Source organism: Anthonomus grandis, chromosome 1, assembly GCF_022605725.1.
Source record: "Anthonomus grandis grandis chromosome 1, icAntGran1.3, whole genome shotgun sequence".
NCBI classification, from domain to species: Eukaryota; Metazoa; Arthropoda; class Insecta; order Coleoptera; family Curculionidae; genus Anthonomus; species Anthonomus grandis.
This window is the reverse complement of record NC_065546.1, coordinates 37,009,067-37,029,470: the sequence shown is the minus strand read 5'-3', so window position 1 is coordinate 37,029,470 and position 20,404 is coordinate 37,009,067. Positions and strand designations below refer to the sequence as shown.

The window sequence follows — 20,404 nt, the reverse complement described above, 5'->3', positions numbered from 1 at the left end:
TAGCTGTGGAAATTAAAGAAAATTTGAAAAATTGTTATCTCATTTGTGTTGGGCATAAAATTAGTAAAATCGACAATCACTTTCAATCTTATAAAGTATTAAATAAAACCAACAATTTTTTTATATTTTCAACACAGCTTCATGAATTTCACTACGCTCCTAGTCACGTATATAAATCACCAAATGGTTTTGAATACAGGGTTACTGGTAATTCGATACATTCCTTTGGAGATGTGATAGGGGAGGGGGTAAGAAGTAAATTGAACCCTAATATGTATTATGCAAAAGTTGATAGTTTTCGACATATTTAATTTTTTCTGTTTTTCTTCAAAATGTAGACCTTAGTGGTTTAAAAGGCAGTTTCCAGAAAATCCGCTGTATATTTTTTTAACTTTTTAGGCAAAATACATAGTGTTACGTTCAAACACAATAGTGTTACGTTTGTAATGGCAAAAGTCCCGCAAATAGTTGTAACCATAGGTAAATTTTCGATGCAAAGTGTAATTTTTTTTTCTTAAATAAAATACTACACTTTCTAGTTGATATTTTTTGAAAAAAAATTATGCTACATTCTTTAAAATTTACGTAAAACTTTCTTATTATCTATGCTAACTCATAGGCTATAAATGCTACCAAAAATTTTAACAGATTTTTGTATTTTTATTATTAATAGTAAGAACGCACTTGAAAAATGCCAAGTGGTATTTACTTCTATGGTATTTAAGTACTATAGCAACAATTTGTTTTTTTAATTTTATTGTTAAAAATTTGATGTGTAGATAGTCTGACAGCAATAATTGTTGTGGAAAGTAGTTAAATTACGAGTTTCGAGTTTATTTTTCTTGTGTTTTCAAAGAAGGTATTCTATTGGTTTCTGCGCTATGGCCACGTTTACTAACGCTGAATATGCAGATATTATGTTTGTTTATGGGTTTTGCAATGGTAATGCCGCGGAGTCTCGCCGAGAATACCAACGTTGCTTTCCGAACCGCCGCATTCCAAATGTCCGTGTTTTCGCTTCGACCTACCGAGCTATCGCTGAAACTGGATCCGTAAAACCAAGAAGAGATGACGCTGGCGCTCCTCGCGTATATCGAGCAGAAGATGAGGAGGAAATATTAAGACATTTTGAAGACGATCCAACCACATCCACTAATGCCGTAGCGCAGCAAACAGGATCATCGCAATGGAAAGTTTGGTCCACGATTCGGCAAATGGGAAGCCATCCTTACCATTATACGCCTGTCCAAGGATTGGAAGAAGGGGACCCGATAAGAAGGGTAGAATTCTGCAGATTTATTATAAATTCTGATGCAGACAATAGAACTTTTTTAACCGACATTTTGTGGACGGACGAGTCAAAGTTTAGGGCATTACAAATTTTCATAACCTTCATTTTTGGGCCGAAGTAAATCCCCGTTTAACAAGAGAAACCAGTTTTCAAAGAAAGTTTTCTGTAAATGTGTGGATGGGACTTATTGGCCGGGATGTAATAGGACCACATTTTTTTCCCAGACCATTTAAACGGGGATATTTATGAAAATTTTTTACGACATGACCTACAAGATCTTTTTGACGATATTCCTCTCGCCGTTAGAGGATGAATGATATTTCAACATGACGGCTGTCCAGCTCATTTTCGGCGGTCAGTTCGGCAGTTCCTGGATGAACGTTTCCCGAATCGTTGGATTGGTAGGTCAGGTCCAATAGCTTGGCCAGCACGAAGCCCTGACTCAACCCCGCTTGATTATAGCATATGGGGTCAAATGAAAGCACTGGTTTATGCAACCCCAATAATTACCCGGGAAGATCTTATCCAAAGAATAACCAACGCTGCCCAGCAGATCAGGAATACCATAACAACTAGAACAACAAAGACTGAAATGAAAAGGCGCTGCCGAGCCTGTATTCGCAATAGAGGCTCTCATATTGAACAAGATTTGTGAAGGTAAATACTGATAAATGCGTTACTTTACAATTTATAATAAAAATACAAAACCATGTCACCTAACTTTTAAGCATTTGTATCCTGTGAGCTAGCTTAGGTAATAAGGAGGTTTTAAGGAAATTTTGAAGAATGTAGCATAATTTTTTTTCAAAAAATATCCACTAGAAAGTGTAGTATTTTATTTAAGAAAAAAAAATTACACTTTGCATCGAGAATTTACCTATGGTTACAACTATTTGCGGGACTTTTGCCATTACGAACGTAACACTATTGTGTTGAGCATGTATTTTGACTAAAAAGTTAAAAAAATATACAGCGGATTTTTTGGAAACTGCCTTTTAAACCACTAAGGTCTACATTTTGAAGAAAAACAGAAAAAATTAAATATGTCGAAAACTATCAACTTTTGCATAATACATATTAGGGTTCAATTTACTTCTTACCCCCTCCCCTATCACATCTCCAAAGGAACGTATCGAATTACCAGTAACCCTGTATATAAGACCAAAATATTAAAAGCTTATAATTGATAATTGGTTATAAAAATAATGTAACAGATATAAAACAAAACTGGTATAATCATCAAAGGTGTAAAAGCAAAAAAATAATTAAATTTATTATTTTTTTAAATTGCCTTTAAGTATATTTTAATTTTAAAAATACTTTTAAAGTTCACCAAATAATTATAAGTTATTTATGGATTAATTTTAAGACATTTTGGATAAATAAATTTTGGATAAAAATCTTGTGTTTTATTAAACCCAACCAAAATAATTAATATCTGACTAAAATTGTCGCTAAAAATTATTACTCGTTAATGGTCATGCATGTTCAATAAAAAAAATAAAACAAATGTTATGAGAACCAATTTCTTCATATTAAAGGATTAAACCCTTTCGTTTTGATTTTTTTGTTAAACTTAAATGAAAGTCAAAATTGAAGTTTAACTAGGGTGTTTCAGTGTATACATTATACATTTTCACGGCCGATGAAAAGACTGACCTGTAAACAGGTATTTGAAATCCTACAGTAAAGCATTAATAAAGAAAAATTATACAAATGCTATTAATAAAGCCAAACCAAAAAAATTAAATAAATATTTAAAAAAAATATCGCTATACCACCTAATTGTATAACAACTAAAAAAAAGTACGGCAAACAAAACTAAATAGTCATTCAACTAAAAAAAATTGGTAGAGAACGAACATAATCGTAAGTATACCTCGTTTTTTTTGTTGCCTAAATGAACATATTGATATCGGACAAATATTTTGTTTATACAAATAAAATAATAGTAATATAACAAAAAAATTGTTAAAGTACGAAAAGAGATGTTAATACACCTTCTAAATTGTTGCTGCAACAAAAATTTTGTTAAACGACTATTATTTAGTTAATTCGCTAAGATCATGTTAAAATCAATTTAACCATTAAAATTTGGTTAATATAACTATGAAGGTAGTTTGACGCATTTTCATATGCTCTTTTTGGTTGATTTTACTTATGCTTTTTGTTGAGTGTATATATGCGGTTTTGCACCCAAACTCCTCATATATTTTTAATTTAAATATAGTATGATTTATTTATTTTGCCTTAATTATATTATATCTCTACTCTAGAAACTTTAACTTAGACCTCGTCACTCAATTGCATAAACTTTCCTGGCAGTACTTTTTGAATCATGTAAATAATGGTAATTTTTTATTATTATAGAAACAAAACAAAATTAATAAAGTAAAATTTTAGCCAATCAATAATTGAAGCAATAATCTGCAATTTTTTAAAGATAGAACACATTCCTGGGAAAATTTTAGCACCTGGTGCTGATTTTAATAAGTCTCTTATTAGTTTAAATAACCTTTCTGACAGTGTCCTGATACCAAAATATTCTGTGATACTGGTCGATAACTTCAATACAAACTTTCACGTCCCTAGACTGTGTTATTGTTTTCTGATTAGATAGCTTTAAAAAGTTATCAACATATTCATAAAACAAGAATGATGCCATACTTAAAATCTCGTATTAAAAATTAGCTTATAAGAGGTAAACAAGTTTAAACACCATTCATCGATCAATCGTATTTTTTTGAACCTGAACTGCTAATTAATATAAGAAATACACTTCATGTGACCTCTATTCCTAATTAAGACAAAAATCCAACAAAACGTTCCAATAAACAACAAACTAATTATTTTACCGATAAACGTTAATAAAAAATTGAAATAATCAAAGAGTGCGATTTTGAAACCGCAACAACATTTTTGATAAGGACGCGTAAAAATAATTTTCGCATTAAACGGTGATTTACCTTTGAAGTGACCCTCCATCTGGCCTGTTGTGGAAAATCGTTAATTTCCAATTCTTCCTCGTATTTTCTAAACGTTTGCTCGCTATCCTCGTCCATCTTATCTTCGTCATCTTTCGGTTGGTAATTTAATTTGTTGTTTAGTTTGGCAGCCAGTTGTTCCGCTACCGTTCTGGCGGTTATGGGAAGGGCAGAACTACTACCTAATAATAAAGACAATTAAATTAGGGATTAATCTTTTTTTTTTCGGTAAGGTAACAAAACGTAATGCAGTCTAATCACGAAATTCTAATTTAAAATGAAAACCTTTACTTATAGGCCAGCGGCAAGCCGACTTTTGCATGCACTAACCCAATATTGAAGTATAACCAATTGTCACTAATACTAGTCGATTAAGTATGTCTTTTTACATAAAAAATGTTAATATGCCGACGTTCGCAGTTGGTCGAGACCATAGTTATAGTAGAAACACTTCAAAAATATGGGGTTTTAGAAAACCTACTTTTTAATATTAAATCTATAATATCGCCGAAAGTACTTGATATATCCTTCTAATTTTTTTTTATATTAAAGGGCATACATAAGCGCTGCCAACTATCATAAAATACTTACAAAAGTTGTTTATTTTTTTTTCTGAAAAAGTATTAAGTTGTAAATGTTTGAAAAATTTGAACCAAATTTTTTAACAATCGAGAAACTTTTTTATTTGAAACATTATCAATATAAGGTCTGCGAGGGAGTTGCACAAAAAACTGCAAAAAAGTTTAAAAAAAAACTAGAGTTCTCTATTTATAATACTTTACGAGAAAGGAACGTTCAAACTTGGAGCGCAAAATTCAATTACCGCGCAGTCGTCGCCTATGCAGCATTTACTGCTGCTTCAAAAATAAATAGTGTATTTATTGCTAATTTTAATTTTTTTTTAATTCCAATTTTAAATGTTAAAAAAGTTACTTTAAAGCAAATAAAACAAAAAGACATTTTTGGGATACACCTTGCTAAGTGAAACTAAATAATAAAATATTGCGCTTTCTATTTAGTAGGTACCAAAAAAAATATTCCAAAAGTAGCATAATAGTGTAGTTATAAACAACATAAAACATTTTATTAAATTATATTGTCTTCTATATCATCTTGTATATCTATGATTTCTGTTACATTTTTGCATTCCATCTTGCATTTGCATTCAAGAGAGCAATGCACGCCCTCATTTTTGCACGCACACTAATTGCTATTGCAGTTTTTTTCATTACAAAAAAGACTAATAATTTTTCCGTAGTCCTTGGGGTATTGGATCATTAGTAGAATACTGGGGCACTAAAATATCATTTTCATACATCCATAACTTCGTGGATCTAACTTTTCGACCAAACCGATTTCACTTTTGACCCAGGAATATACTTGATAAAAACACCTGGAACATAAAAAGAATAAAAATAAAACATCTTTTAAGATACCAACTCATCATGTTAAAAAACTAATTAAAAGTAGGTACATATATCTACCTTTTAACATGCAAATAAAATGATGCTTCAGTGGGAGGAATTTCTTTGTCTGATTTTGCAGTTTCCTTTGTCAACCTAAGCCTAATTTAAATCTATACATTTTTCATTGCGGTAAAGATACAAAAAAAAATTCTCGCAATGTTTACACTTTCATCTATAGTATTTTTTCCAAAATATCGCAAATCCAGAATTTCGTGATATCGAGAATATATTTGCCATGCAGATTTTTTTCCAATTTAAAAAAAAGAATTAGTATTATCGCAGCCTGTGAGTGCATAAAGCTAGTAATTCATCACATACTGCTTTTCCAAAATGATTCGCTATAAAGTGAATTGGAATAAATAATTTTTTGTTTGTCGAAGATGTGGCGTGTCCCTTTTCCATAATTATTCCAATGAATTCATTTTGTCTTTATTCCAATAAAAGTAGAGTAACAACACCTTCACGTCAGTATCATCCGACTTTACAATAATTTTTTTTTCTGTAAATTTTTCATTAATTATATGAAATATCAGGCGTGTGTCAGCTTCTTCATGATTACAAGACAAAATATTTTCTTCTATAACTTTACTATTTTCGATCTAATATATAAAAATCATATTATTAATTTTATTGCCAATATAATAACATAGAATAAAATGTTTTACCTTTATACTAAGATTCCCATTTTGAAGTCCTCCAGCTATCATAACAATTCTATCAGCAGGCAGTTTATCTGACGAGTCAATTAAATATTGGGTCACAAATCTTATTAGCGTCATTTTATTTACATTTGATTTTAAGAAGTCTCTGTAATGTGGTACCTTTCGAGAACCAATTATAAAATAACTTCCTATTTTATGTTGACCTTTTCTTTGTCGTTCAGCACTTTTAACGGAATCTTCAATATTATATCTGTCAAGTATTAAGGATATTTTTTTGGTGTTCCAGTTTTCTCTAAAAATATGTAGCAGTTTTTTTTATATGACATCTCCAAGATCTTCAAAAGTTTAAAAAAATTTTTCATTTAGTTCTTGTAATAATAGCATTCCGTCGATAAAATAAGACTCAATATCTTCTGGTTTCTCAGAAAGAATATAAATCTCAGCCCTTGATTCTAGAATAGTTGCTAGTTCGCTTTTTACAGTTTTTCGCATTGAGCCATCTTCATTAAAAATTGATAGAGGAATGGGCGTTAACTCGTAGCTTAGAATTTCGTCAAAGTTTAATTCGTGAAATTGGGCAGCACTTATTATTCTGCGAAACGTAAACTCGGGATTTGTAATTTTTTGTCACTTTCTTGGTATCCAATATTGTCAACTTTATTTGACTTCGAGGTACGGTTTTCCAGAAACTAGTCTTCCTATTATTGCTGAGTCTATCTTGTATAAATTGTTTGTTATTATTTAAAGTGTGGTCTTAAAAATTTGAAAGCGGTTATTTAACGGCTTCTGAAGTTATTTTACCAGTAGCAATATAAACCAAATCTTTAGAAGTGTTGCAAGTATCAAAAGGGTTTAACTAAACTAAATAGACATGCATCAAACACTCTAAAATATGCCCGGCTCCGCGTCGCACGGGTCGCGCCCGCCGCCCTGCTAGACAAAACAATGATGGTCGCACTTGTCGGATCGACATCTGGTAATCGGTTGCACCTAAAAGGCATTTTTTTTAAACTTCCTTGTAATGTTATGTACATTTCCTTCGCAGATTGTGTGTCAAAATTCCTTTAAATAAAAAAGTTTCTCCCTTGTTGAAAAATTCAATACCAAAAATACAATCTATATTAATTATTATTATTTTTTATTATCAAAAACAAAAATACTTGGAAATCATTTTGGCTAGATATTAGCGCTTAAGTATGCTATAATAATTTTTTTAAAAATCGCATACGTCAAGTAGTTTGCAAGATTTGACAATTTAATGTTAAAAAATCAATTTTTTGAATTTATGCTGTTTTTTTAGTTTTTTCGCTGTCAAGAACGCTCCGACCAATTGCCAACGTCGCCATAACAATTTTAATATGTAAAATGACCCAATATATCAAACGGTTATAGTCTCAATAAGTTATACCGTAATATTGGGTTTAGTCCTAAAACGACGACTTTTGAGAGCTTTGCCGCCGGTTTATTATCCTAACCGTTCTCTGTATTATTTTCGAAACGAAGTAATAGGTTAATTTGCAACACAACGGGATTCAATTCATGTTAACTTACCTTTAAGTATAGATTCTGCTGCCTGTTGAGTAGCGAACTTGGTATCGAAGGAGGTACTCTTGGTTAATGTTATCTTGGAAGCTAATTTCTTAGCTAACTCCAGTTTATCCACTGCAGAGGCGGCTGGATTATTAGCAGAAGCTGCAAGATTAGCAGTGGGAAAACCTAAAAAAAAAACGAGTTATAGAGCCTAACTAGTCGAACATATTCGTGTACAAAATATTTAACTCAACTTTTTGACTTAATCGTTTACGCAAATTAAATTTCAATCGATAAGTCCCTATTAGTAACCGTCTGTTTACGCCCTGTCAGTAGGGGTGGTAAGATCAGTTCCTTTTTGGGATTAGGTGCAGGTGCACCGGGCTGAACCAAGATTCGAACTATGCTTTTTATTTTTATGACCCTCTCCTATTTACTGTTCCACCCTTTTAGTGTTATAGTTATCATCCTGTTAGGTAGGTATATGTAATGTAATATGTATGAATTTATGAAAGCAAATAGCAAATAGTTCAAATCAAATACCCCTTTTAAGAATTTAATAACTTATATATTTCTGCTTGGCTTTGGTATTGATATCCCGAGAGGATCAAACCATTGAAATTGTATGTTTGGCTGTTTCGCTGTTCTGTTCGACAATCTGCGGTTAGTTGGCGGAAACTGCACTGTAATCTTTTATTTTAATTAATCAGTAATTTTTTATCTATTTTGTTACTACAACTGTTCTAGAGTAGATAGTAGATATTATTCTATTTTTCGTAATTTAACTCCTTTCATTATTTACAAAAACTAAAGTATTTAAATTTAATTTTCACATATTGTCAAGTCCAAACCGCCATCATTATAAAATTCTCTAACGTAATATGCTCGGTCCGAGTCCGACTAAATCCTAGCTTTAGCTCCTGTTGAGAGTTGGGATCTGGCCGGTAGGTGCACGCCGGATTCGTTTCGAACCGGTTTAAGATCTGACGTTACACTAACAAATCCGTAGTGCACCTACACCTGGGTATTATAGGTTTTGGGATCAGGTGCACCGCTCCGAAATGGCGAACTAGGTCCAAAAGAGCAGGTGCAGGTCTTTTATACCATCACTACCTGCCAGTGTCACTTGTTCTCTGGCAGGCAACCTGTGCGAAAGTGAAAGTGTCTTGGCGTCTACCAGCACAGCTGATTATGAAAAGGCCGTAAGTACCAAATTTTGCTTAAAAACAAATTATGTAGGGTGGAAATCTAGTAAATTAGTATCTAGGGAGACTAAAATATAGGACAAATTCCTTAAAAATTATAAATTAATTTTTGTTTGTAAATCACGCTACGACAAATTTGTTTCTACATATTTGTGTACGTTGGGTCTAATGTACCAAAAGTCCCTATCACAAATGTGGCCATTGGGTCTAAAAAAAAGAAGTTTTTTTTTAGGTCGGAACGTTTACTACAGCGACGAAGAATTAGCGGAGATTTTGGATAATCGACACACACCCTTAGTGACTATGTAATGAGCGAAATAAAATAGAAACAAAATAAGAAGAGACACAATTTAACGTGAAAGGAAAAAAGGACTCGACTTACCCTAGTAATAAATGAAGTAAAGGATGTTGATATAAGGAACACCTCAATCAGCTTTCATTAAATCGACAAAGACGTGATGCACTTCGGTATTATCTCGCATGAGATTTAGGTACCGATTCAATAATTGCCGTAGTACTACTGCTTTCCGGTATCGCACACCTGTTCCGTATTTTAAGTTTTTGGCGTATGACCTCGGTCAAATAGCTTACTCCTCTCGCCCCGAGGGGTCCATAAGGTAAAGTAATATAAAAGAGGAAGGCTTTATGGAAGGAACATTGGAGTAAGAGAGTAAGGAAATGTAAGATAGGTCGAGTTTAAATATTAACAATTTACCCAGAAACGCGTGTGTTATACCGGGTGAACTTTTATATGCAAAATCAAAGAGAGAACGAAACAGATACTAATGCCCATTACGATTGTGACTGTAGCACTGACTTTTCGAGAAATGGGGAATCATCTATCAGAAAATCACCAGTGATCCCAACAATTAATTTGGATGCCCATGACAATGCAACAAGTTCAGAAGAAGAAAATTCAATTCCGCTTAGTAGAGTTTTACCAAATTTAATTCGTCCTGTCAGGAAGACAATGAAAGTGATGTCAGCAGCTCCTTCGGTAACAACTTAATACTAGCTACTAAAAAAAAGAAACTATCCCCAACAAAGAGATCTGTTGGTAACTTAAATCAATCGCGTAAGAGGCAAAAAACTTAAGTACCGGCCCAAAAATGTCATGATGTAGAAGAGGGCTGCAACTTAGAGACTGATCTTGCGCAATTCATTTCTCATTTACCTGATGTTCAGGAAAGAAAAAACTATTATCCAATCAATTATTTCCATCAGTACTTCGATGAAGCTTTTTTTTTAAATTTAACCGAAAATACAAATATTCATTTTCAGCAAACTTGTAATACTTTGCTTAACGCAAGCGAGGCCGAAATACGTGCCTACGTCGGAATTACATTATTAATGGGAGTTTTGGGTTACCCTCCAATACACATGTACTGGTCAAATTCATTAAAAATTCCACTGATCGCTGATACAATGGGCAGGAATAGATTTTTTAAAATAAGAAATTATCTTCATGCTGTTAATAACTTGGAAGTTTCAGATGAAGAACAAAAACGTGATATACCATGGAAAGTGCGTCCAATAATATCTTTTCATAATGCGGTTTTGCGGCTAACGAGGGAGGAGAATGTGAGTATTGATGAACAAATGATACCATTTTCGTGTAAAGTAGTTATTCGACAGTACATTCCTCGAAAACCCAGCTCCACTGGCCTAAAAAAGTATGTTTTAGCTTCAAAAAACGGCTTATTTTTTATAAACTATTATTAATTTTTAAATTTTCCAGAAAAAAACAACTAATTTTCCAGAAAACGTCGAGAAGGAAAATTTAGGTGCAAGGAGTAGAACCGTATTGCGTTTAAGTGAAACTTGTTCACCTGGAACAAACATGTATTTTGACCGCTACTTTACAAGCGTTACTTTATTAAATAAACTAAAGAAAAAGGGAATTTCTGGTACAGAAACTACAATGTCCAACAGATGTCCAAAAGTTGGTTTTCTCACTGACTATGAACTGAAAAAGTTAGGCAGAGGGACGATAAAATCAAAAGTAAGAGATTAAAAAAAGGTAGCTCTAGGTGGATGGACAATAAGGCAATAACAATGGCCTCTTCAGGACACAGCATTAACCCAATACATCAATGTCAAAGATATTCGAGGCTTGATCAACAGTATTTAAATGTTCCCCAACCAGATGTAGTAAGGCGCTACAATGAATTTATTGCAGCTTATAGGTGTTACTATAAAACTAAAAAATGGCCAATAAGACTGTTTGAACACTTCATGGATTGTGCAGTAGTGAACTCATGGAATCAGTATAGGAGTGACTGTAAAATATTAAAAGTCAAAAAGATCGACATTCTAGATTTAATCGGATTTAAAATGCGCTTAGCAGAAGCACTAATTAAAGGAATATCAACTGCCGAATCTGAAGATGAGTCTTTTGAACCTATAATGCGAAAAAAATTACCGAGTCGGCCTGGAAGGGTGCCTCTACCTCCTCCTGAAGCGGAAAAATCAAAAGCCCGGCATCTACCAAAAGCCATGGATATTAAAGAGGCTCAGAGGTGCAGAAATCTCGACTGTGCGAGACGTACGCGAGTCAAGTGCATTTCGTGTAATATTTTTAATGCGTTGTTAATGACCGTCATTGTTTTATTGCGTTTCAAAATTAAAACAAGATTCCGCTGTAACGTTATTTAGCGATATATGTTATGTTTTTTTCATATTAAATAAATGCACTTTTAAAATTAAAAAATGTTTTTTTTTTATTTTAACTTTAGTTAGATACTAAATTTTAACTAGCTACTGTTGAAAAATATTTTGTACACAAATGTGTACATTGGTTAAAAGGATATATGGACCCAAGATACACATTTGTGTCCAAATTATTTTAGCGATCCCTATGGTGGGGCAAGTACGATTGGGATCATTATTAGCTTAAAATGATGCCCTAGTTAACTCCAAGTGAACCAAATAAAAATTGCACATACTTTTGTCGCCTGGGTCTGAAGAGGATATTAGATTTAGTACTATAAAGCCATCATAGTAAAAAAACCTTACCTAAGGGCGCCTTAATTTCCTTAACAATCCTCTTGGTAGCAAACATACTCTCGATCTGCTGGTCGATATCCTGTTCCAGGTCCTCATCGTCACTATCCTGCAGCCCCAGCGCAGCCTTTTGGAACTTTTTCCGTTCGTTCATGGCCGCCGCCTCCGTTTCGTCAAACTTGAACCCCTTCCCGCTAAAGCCGCCTCCCGTATGCACCTTTTTCCCTTCCGATTCCTGTTTCGTTTTATACTCGTCCCATAGGGCTTTTAGGGAGTCCGGAACTGGCACATTTGCCAACTCGTGTGCTCTGATTATATCGCCCGCGTATCGAGCTTGTTCTGGGGTTATAAAGGTGTAGGCGAATCCTTTGTTGCCTGCCCTACCTGTACGACCACACCTACAAAAGTATACAGCGACTTAAGAGAATTTAAATATAATACTAATAACTTCATCCAAGCGTCATGTACACGCCGGACAAACCGGAGTCCTGAGTGCGGGAATCAATGCAATATAAAGCTTGCAATAATAAGTCATAAGTTCAAAAGAGGAAGATAGCTTTAGAGTGATTATTGGATTTATTGTGTTAATAAATGAACTGCTTTTTTCTGGCATAAGACAATCCTTAGGGTATAAATTATGTGATCTTCGCTATCTAAAATAATATTATCCGGTTCACAGCCATATGTACGATCACAGTGTAAGATTAAAAAATTAAATTATTACTTTCAAGCCTAAAACAGAATATTGTGTTATTTTAGGACAACCTTTTTTTATTTCGACTACACTTGAATTGTGCCGACGTTTCTCTACATGTTTACTACCATCTTCGGGACTATAATATAAAAGAGACGAAATATCATCCCAACTGTTACCCATATCGTGAAATAATAGTAACAACGACAGAAATAGGGTTCTTGACTTGTTTTGAGCAATTTTTCTTTAACTTTAAATAGAAACGACTCTCCTTTTATAAGGGCATATCCGGATCATCCCACTTTGTTTTGCAAACTTGAATTTAGCAATACTTCTAACAAAAAAAACTTTTAATAGCCAATATAACTATGAAAAGGCAGACTTTTTAAAACTTTACAAATCGTTTGAAAATGTTAACTGGGATGATCTAAAAAGCAGTTCTGATGTAAACCAAGTAACAAATATATTTTACAAAAAATATATGATATTTTGGATAAATGTGTACCAATGGCACGTAAATATAAAAAGGATTACCTACCGTGGTTTACTAAAGAAATAATTTTAAATTTAAAAAGAAAGGAAAGATTGAGAAAAAAATAGAAAAAATCTAATAGTCTTGCAGATAGAGCAAATTTCATTTATATCAGAAATAAAGCAAAAAGTGACATTAAAACTGCATATAAAAAATACATAAAGGAGGTAGAAACAAAAATAGCTAGCGACCCTAGTAACTTCTGGAGGTACACAAGTTCAACAAAGTCAGGTACTTGTTCATCCAATACACCAATGTTATACACAGACCAGGAAATCATCGAAAGCAGAAATATCGCTGACGCTTTTGCCTCGCATTTTTCTAGTATTGTTCAATCAGATCATTCTGGCTTCACCCTGGATTTTGCTCCGGCGGTTCCTGTGACAAATGCGACTTTATTTGTAAAGGGTATTATTGTGGAAGATATTAGGGTCGCCGTAAAAAAATTAAAACCTAAAAAATCGGTCGGGCCAGATAAGATACCACCCTATATCTTTAAAGCATGTATTGATTTTCTAATTGAGCCCTTATTATTAATAATATTTAACCTAATATTGGAAAAAAAAATGTATCCAGATTTATGGAAAACCTCAAAAATAGCTCCTATATTCAAAAGTGGTGACAAGGCTGATATTTCAAATTATAGACCTGTAGCATTAATTTGTTGTGCAAGCAAAATTTTTGAATCAATATTATATAGCAAAATTTATAATCATATAATCGGTGTTATCACTGAAAAACAGCACGGTTTTAACCACATTTTTGCAGAAGCTGAATGGCGTGGTTGACTCCAACGGACAGGTAGATGTTATATATACCGATTTCTAAAGCGTTCGATAGAGTCAACCACGACATTTTGTTAGGATAGCTAGATTGGTTTGGCTTATAGCACGATCTTCTGCAGTTGCTTGCCTCATTCTTGCAATCAAGGATACAGTATGTAGTATATAGAGGGTGTACATCTCGAAGTTTTGTCGCTTTGTCAGGAATGCCTCAGGGGTCTAACATGGGGCCATTGCTTTTCTTATGTCTTCTCTATCAATGATCTACCATTGAGCTTAAAATATTGTGATGGTGAAATATTTACCGATTATTTTAAATTTTATAGAGCAATTAATAGTATTAAGGACTGCGAACTCATTCAGCATGACCTGACATATAGAGTAATACTTTTAGCAAAACAAAACAAATTATCTTTTAATGTTGAAAAGTGTATTACAGTAAATTTTACTAGAAAAAAAGTGCCAATTAATTACAATTATAAAATGGGTACCAATGTCTTAAAATGTAAAACAGAATTAAAAGACTTGGGAGTAGTTTTCGACTAGTACAGTCAATCTGTAATTAAAAAAGGCCAGAACTTTTAAAAACTCTTCAAGTCGCTAATTTTTTGAGGGTCGATTGTATTCCCGAAGAAAAGCTTAAGTCCTCGGAATTGAGAGTCAACCCCCCCCCCCTTTTTTGGGAAACTCAAAAAGTTTTTCAAATCGATTTTGCGGCTAAACAGGGAGTCATGCAGAAAAACTTATTGAACATAAAATGTAGAGCTTTTTGTGCTCTACAATTCATCTCATGGGCCCAAAGCTGTAGAACCAAAATTCGAAAAGTTAGAGGGCGCCAAAGTCACCAAAAATTACTTTTTTCATTTTTTCACTGAGAAACCATTTTTTTTACCATCGCAAGGATTGCAAAAATGTAGAGGACAAAAATACCTACAAAATGCATGTCTTACTTTTTTTTTCGATTTACCGTTTTTGAGATATAATGCATTTAATACCGAAATGTTTACTTTCGTGTATGTAGCCTGCCTCAGATGTTTGGCGAAAGCTGTTTTTCGTCGCCTAACTTTTGCGCATCATGAAATTAAAGTAGAACCTGAACAAAATTTCTGTTACCCTTCTTGACAAATTGAAAAAAGCCATGCAGATGGCGCTGTAAGTCCACGAAAATGAAATTTGCATAGATTAAATGTTCTTTAACTTGCACAAAATGAATAATTGAAGTGATTTAGTAGAAAGGGATAAGAGAAATTGGTACATGGTTTACGGAGCACCAATTACAACAAAAGCAGAGGGCGTTGCAGTTGTGGGCGTTGCACTTGTGAAAGGGACGTGCCTCAATAATTATGGTTGCGTAATGCATGTAATGATAATTGATTACTGAATAATTGCATAGTACATGTTGATAGCATTACTTTTGCAAAATTCCATTCCCCACTTTTTTACTGCTATTCCATCATTAACATATTACTATATATTTATTTGAACACTTACCTGAATGTAAATATTTATCTTGAAACATCGTTTATGGTCGCCTGCGACCACTCGACACGACATTTCGTCCACGCATTGAATTTTTAAATTTTACCAGTGGGACAAGGTAGTTTACGAAAAATTTATTATACAATAAATAGTTCGAAAGCATACAAAATTTGTTTCAATTTTTTTCGGTCTTCCTCTTCTTTTTGATTTCTTTTTTGGTGGTTCTTCAACTTCATCTAATTCTAAAGAGCAGTTGGAAGATGTATCCGACATTGATGTTCCTTCTTCGTCCATTGCATTTCGGTTGCATTTCGGTTCTCTGAGGGGCTTGGGTATTTTGGCAATTTGAAAACTTGTGAAGGTAAATCATCAACGTCATTCTCTTCCAAATATATTGGGGCAACGTTGCTGCAGTTTTCTCCTGCACAGTACTTACAAGCAACAGAGCATATAAGACCTGCTTTGCGACATCCGCAGGCTGCCCCGCAGTCATTCATCTTGCATCCACAAGAAATTGCTTTCAGTATCGATTCTGGCGCTGGATCTTTCGAATTCGCTGCCGGTTTCAGTCCTTGATTTGTCTTCTCCCACCCCCATTCCAGTGGATCCATAGTGTGGCCCAACCACGACTGCACCTGCAAGTAGGCTCTACGACTGTGGAGGTTTGCCGCTTCGACGGATGGTGGTAGCGCACATAGATTTACCTTGCTCTTAGTTTTTGCCTGCACAAATTTCTTGTAGCGTAACTCTGACAGCTTATCTTTTTGAGTATTCCCAAGATACAGACCCACAAAAATTATTTGTCCTGCATTTTCTAAGTCTTTCGGATGAACTTTTCGTTTCTTAAAAATTTCTGCATGTTCTCGCACTTCATCATTACTCTCAAGTAAATTCACGAGTTTCGCTTTTCCGATCGTGAATGGAGCTGACGTAGTATCGCATCCACTGAATGCATGAGCTAAAAGCACGTGTGGCCTACCCGCGTTGTACTTGAAACTGCTGGGTCCATACAACCGCTCCGGGACTTTTCCTTTACTAGGCTTCAACAAAAAAGTTTGTTGGTCGACTGTAGCGTTAGCAGTGAGCAAAACCAGCAAGTCAATGTCCTCGCCAACGATAATTGCGCACTCATGCGTAGCAGAATGATCAAGAGCGCTTTGAACAATCGAACAGTCCGCATCCTCTAAAGCCTACATTGATTCGAACCCTAATTCATTTAGTTTATCCAATAACATGAGAATAAACCGGTCCTTGTTTCGGTTGTTTGACATAAAAGTTTCTTGTGACACTGATATCTTAGTGCTCTCATGAAAATCAATTTTGGCTGCGATGTGCTTAGTAGAACGACGTTGTCTTTCGTATGATTTCAGGCTGAAGTCTTCACTACCCTGCGGATATCCATCAAAGACGATTGAAGTTCTGTGCTGGGGGTATTTCTTCATAACGTACCTCACGTACTTCTCGCAGATAGCTGCCACGGTTTGGTTTGTATCCCACTTAACCTTATGCAGAAGAAATCCCCCATCAATAGCATAGAATGAATTTGTTTTCTCCTGTATCAGTTGTTTTTCCAATGGTTCGAAACAAAGGTACATAGACGATTTGACACCTTTCAGCATTCCAACTTTGTCGAAAAGCGACATAGGGTATGGAGCGAGTTCGTACTGGAGATACATTTCCAATTTCTCTCTATCCGGTTGTGTAATCAACATTCTCGAGAAAAGAGTGAGTGGATCGATCGATAAGACATGCATTTTGTAGGTATTTTTGTCCTCTACATTTTTGCAATCCTTGCGATGGTAAAAAAAAATTGTTTCTCTTACTAATTGTCCTCTAACTTTTCGAATTTTGGTTCTACAGCTTCGGGCCCATGAGATGAATTGTAGAGCACAAAAAGCTCTACATTTTATGTTCAATAAGTTTTTCTGTATGACTCGCTGTTTAGCTGGAAAATCGATTTGAAAAACTTTTTGAGTTTCCCAAAAAAAAGGGGGGGGGGGGGGGGGGTGAGACTCTCAATTCCGAGGACTTAAGCTTTTCTTCGGAAATAGAATCGACCCTCAAAAAATTAGCGACTTGGATAGTTTTTAAAAAAAAAATTACAGATTGACTGTACTAGACAATAAGTTGCATTTCGATGCTCATATTAACACAGTTGTTAATAAGGCATTTAAGATTTTAGGATTTATAATTCGTAATGCCTGTAACTTTACTAATTTAAAGACCATTACTACTCTCTATAATGTCTATGTTCGCAGCATATTGAAATATGCCTCGATTGTTTGGTGTCCATTCTATTCGGTTTACGAACAAATGTTGAAAAAAGTTCAAAAAAGGTTTTTGCGGTATTTGCACTATAAAAAACATGGTGTGTATCTGATGGATATATCTTGAATACCTTTGACAGAATTTAATTTAACAAAACTTACTTCCAGAAGAACGGTGGCCTGCTTGTTGTTTACACATAAAATCCTTCATAATAATATAGATTGTTCACTTCTTCTCAAAAAACTGCTGTTAACGGGAAATATTCATAACAATAGAGATTTAGGAACTTTTTATATAAAAAAACAAATACCAATTCAGGTAAAAAGTCGCCAATTTTTCGAATGTCCAGTGCCGCCAACCTACTATTTCATATTAACATATTTTACGAAACATTTGACACAAATTTAAAGATAATATATCTAATGTAAAATATTTTTAAGTTTTTTTTTTTTTTGTTTTTTTTTTTTTTTTTAAAGTTACCTAATGTGTTATCTGGGAGGCAAAGAATCTATTTTTTTGTAATATGTAGTGCTTACTTACTACGCTTATTAGTCATTAAGGACCAATTGTAATCATTTAATGGACCTTGTGTATGTAGATTGCATAAATAAATAAATAAAATAAATAAGACGACTACACTGTATGAAAAGTGACTTACCGATGCACGTAGTCTTCGTAATGGTTGGGACAGTCATAATTCACAACCAAAATCAGTTGTTTCACGTCCAAACCTCTTGCAGCTACCGATGTGGCCACCATCAGTTTGATTTTGCCCGATTTGAAGTCTACAATGGTGGAATCCCTAGGAAATTGTTAATTTTTTACGTAAAAATACACTTAATAAATGTCGAAATTATTTACCGATCGAACTGATCGATTCCACCGTGCAAACTCATACAATTATACGAGGCTTTCATTAATTCTTTCAATAAAATATCGGCGTTTTCTTGTTTGTCAACAAAGACAATAATGCTGCCTTGCTCTTGGTAAATTCCTAATAATTCTAAGAGTTTTAAGAATTTTTGTTCCTCTTCTATAACCACCACATGCTGTTCTACCTAGAAACAGAAAAAAATTTTATTATTTTTTTAAAACCACGCAAAAATGATCACTAACCTCTGGGGCAACCACCGATCTGCCACCAACTTGAACTTCAATGGGCTTGTATAGAATTCGCCTAGCCAAAGCTTCCATTTGCCGAGGAAAGGTTGCACTAAACATAACCGTTTGCCTATCAGGACGCACGTTGTCTATTATCCTCATTACCTAGTTTTAATAAATGGGATAAAGAATTAATGATCTGATAAGCATTTGCAAAATTACCTGTGGCTCAAATCCCATGTCAAACATTCGATCAGCTTCATCTAATACAATATAAGTGACCCTCCTTAGATTTGTTACTTTACCACTATTGGCTGCCAACATATCAATCATACGGCCTGGGGTACACACTATGATTTCCGCACCTACAAAGGCATATATATTTCATGAATAAATATTGTACTAAAAGTACGAACACTAGGTGTGGTATTAGTTACCTCTTTTAAGTTCGGCAATTTGTTCCGATATCCCGGTGCCACCGTAGACACAAACTGAATACAACCCAAGACTTTTCGTAAATTTCCGAATATCTTTTCCGATTTGCATGCATAATTCCCTGGTAGGAGTCATTATAATGGCAATAGGACCATCTGTCTCTTCTAGCGGAGGTTGGTCTAAGATATGTCTAAACATTGGCAATAAAAAGGCCAGAGTTTTACCACTGCCAGTTTTAGCAATTCCTATCAAATCTCTTCCAGACATTATGGCAGGAATGGCTTGCGCTTGAATAGGGGTCGGTTTATCGAAACCCATTTTCTTTAATACGTTCATTTCTTTTGTCGATACACCACATTGAGCCCAGGTTTTAATCGGTTTTGGACATCCTTTACCTATTCAAATCAAATAAAGCTTATTTTTTTTATAAGACAACAGTTATAGGAAAATAATTACATATCTAAATAATATATCTACACAATGTTTAGCAATTGTTAAAGATAATTTTCTTAAACATAAAATATATAATAAATAAACTAAACTTAACGTACAAAATAAAAACGGATTAAAAATTGTTCAATAAGTACTACTCAAAACTGTAATATTCTTTAATGATTTTGTTCACCTCCGTTCTCAATAATTTGTATAATACAGTTTTGCCGAAGGATAGCGCCAGAGAAATGTTTTTTTATCATTATAAAAAATTGAACTTTGTCTCAGAGAGAATCTAGAAATTGACAAATTAGCATTAAAACCCGAGGTTGTATTATTCGCATTGACTGAGTAGATAACAGGAATATATTTCAGTCCATAAAACGACTGCCTGCTCCAGAATAAAAATTGATCTCATAATTAAAATTGTCTGATGGATGAAACAAGGTGGGTAAAAGGCTCTAGGCTTAAGTTCCCACAGATATCTTATAGCATGCTTTTGCAACACATAAGTGGGTTTAATGGGCAGTGTGAATAAAA

General features: G+C 34.0%; 1 protein-coding gene across 1 annotated transcript in view; it reads right to left on the bottom strand.

The window, feature by feature from the left end:
* LOC126738261 (probable ATP-dependent RNA helicase DDX46) overlaps positions 1 to 20,404 on the bottom strand; it is a 41,832-nt gene that overhangs the window by 7,079 nt on the left and 14,349 nt on the right. The window contains exons 6-13 of the mRNA XM_050443505.1: positions 19,435 to 19,827; positions 19,220 to 19,362; positions 19,013 to 19,162; positions 18,758 to 18,954; positions 18,555 to 18,698; positions 12,154 to 12,539; positions 7,955 to 8,119; positions 4,258 to 4,457 (exon numbers count right to left, since the gene is read on the bottom strand). Coding sequence (XP_050299462.1) covers positions 4,258 to 4,457; positions 7,955 to 8,119; positions 12,154 to 12,539; positions 18,555 to 18,698; positions 18,758 to 18,954; positions 19,013 to 19,162; positions 19,220 to 19,362; positions 19,435 to 19,827 — 1,778 coding nt within the window. The remainder of the gene's footprint in view (positions 1 to 4,257; positions 4,458 to 7,954; positions 8,120 to 12,153; positions 12,540 to 18,554; positions 18,699 to 18,757; positions 18,955 to 19,012; positions 19,163 to 19,219; positions 19,363 to 19,434; positions 19,828 to 20,404) is intronic.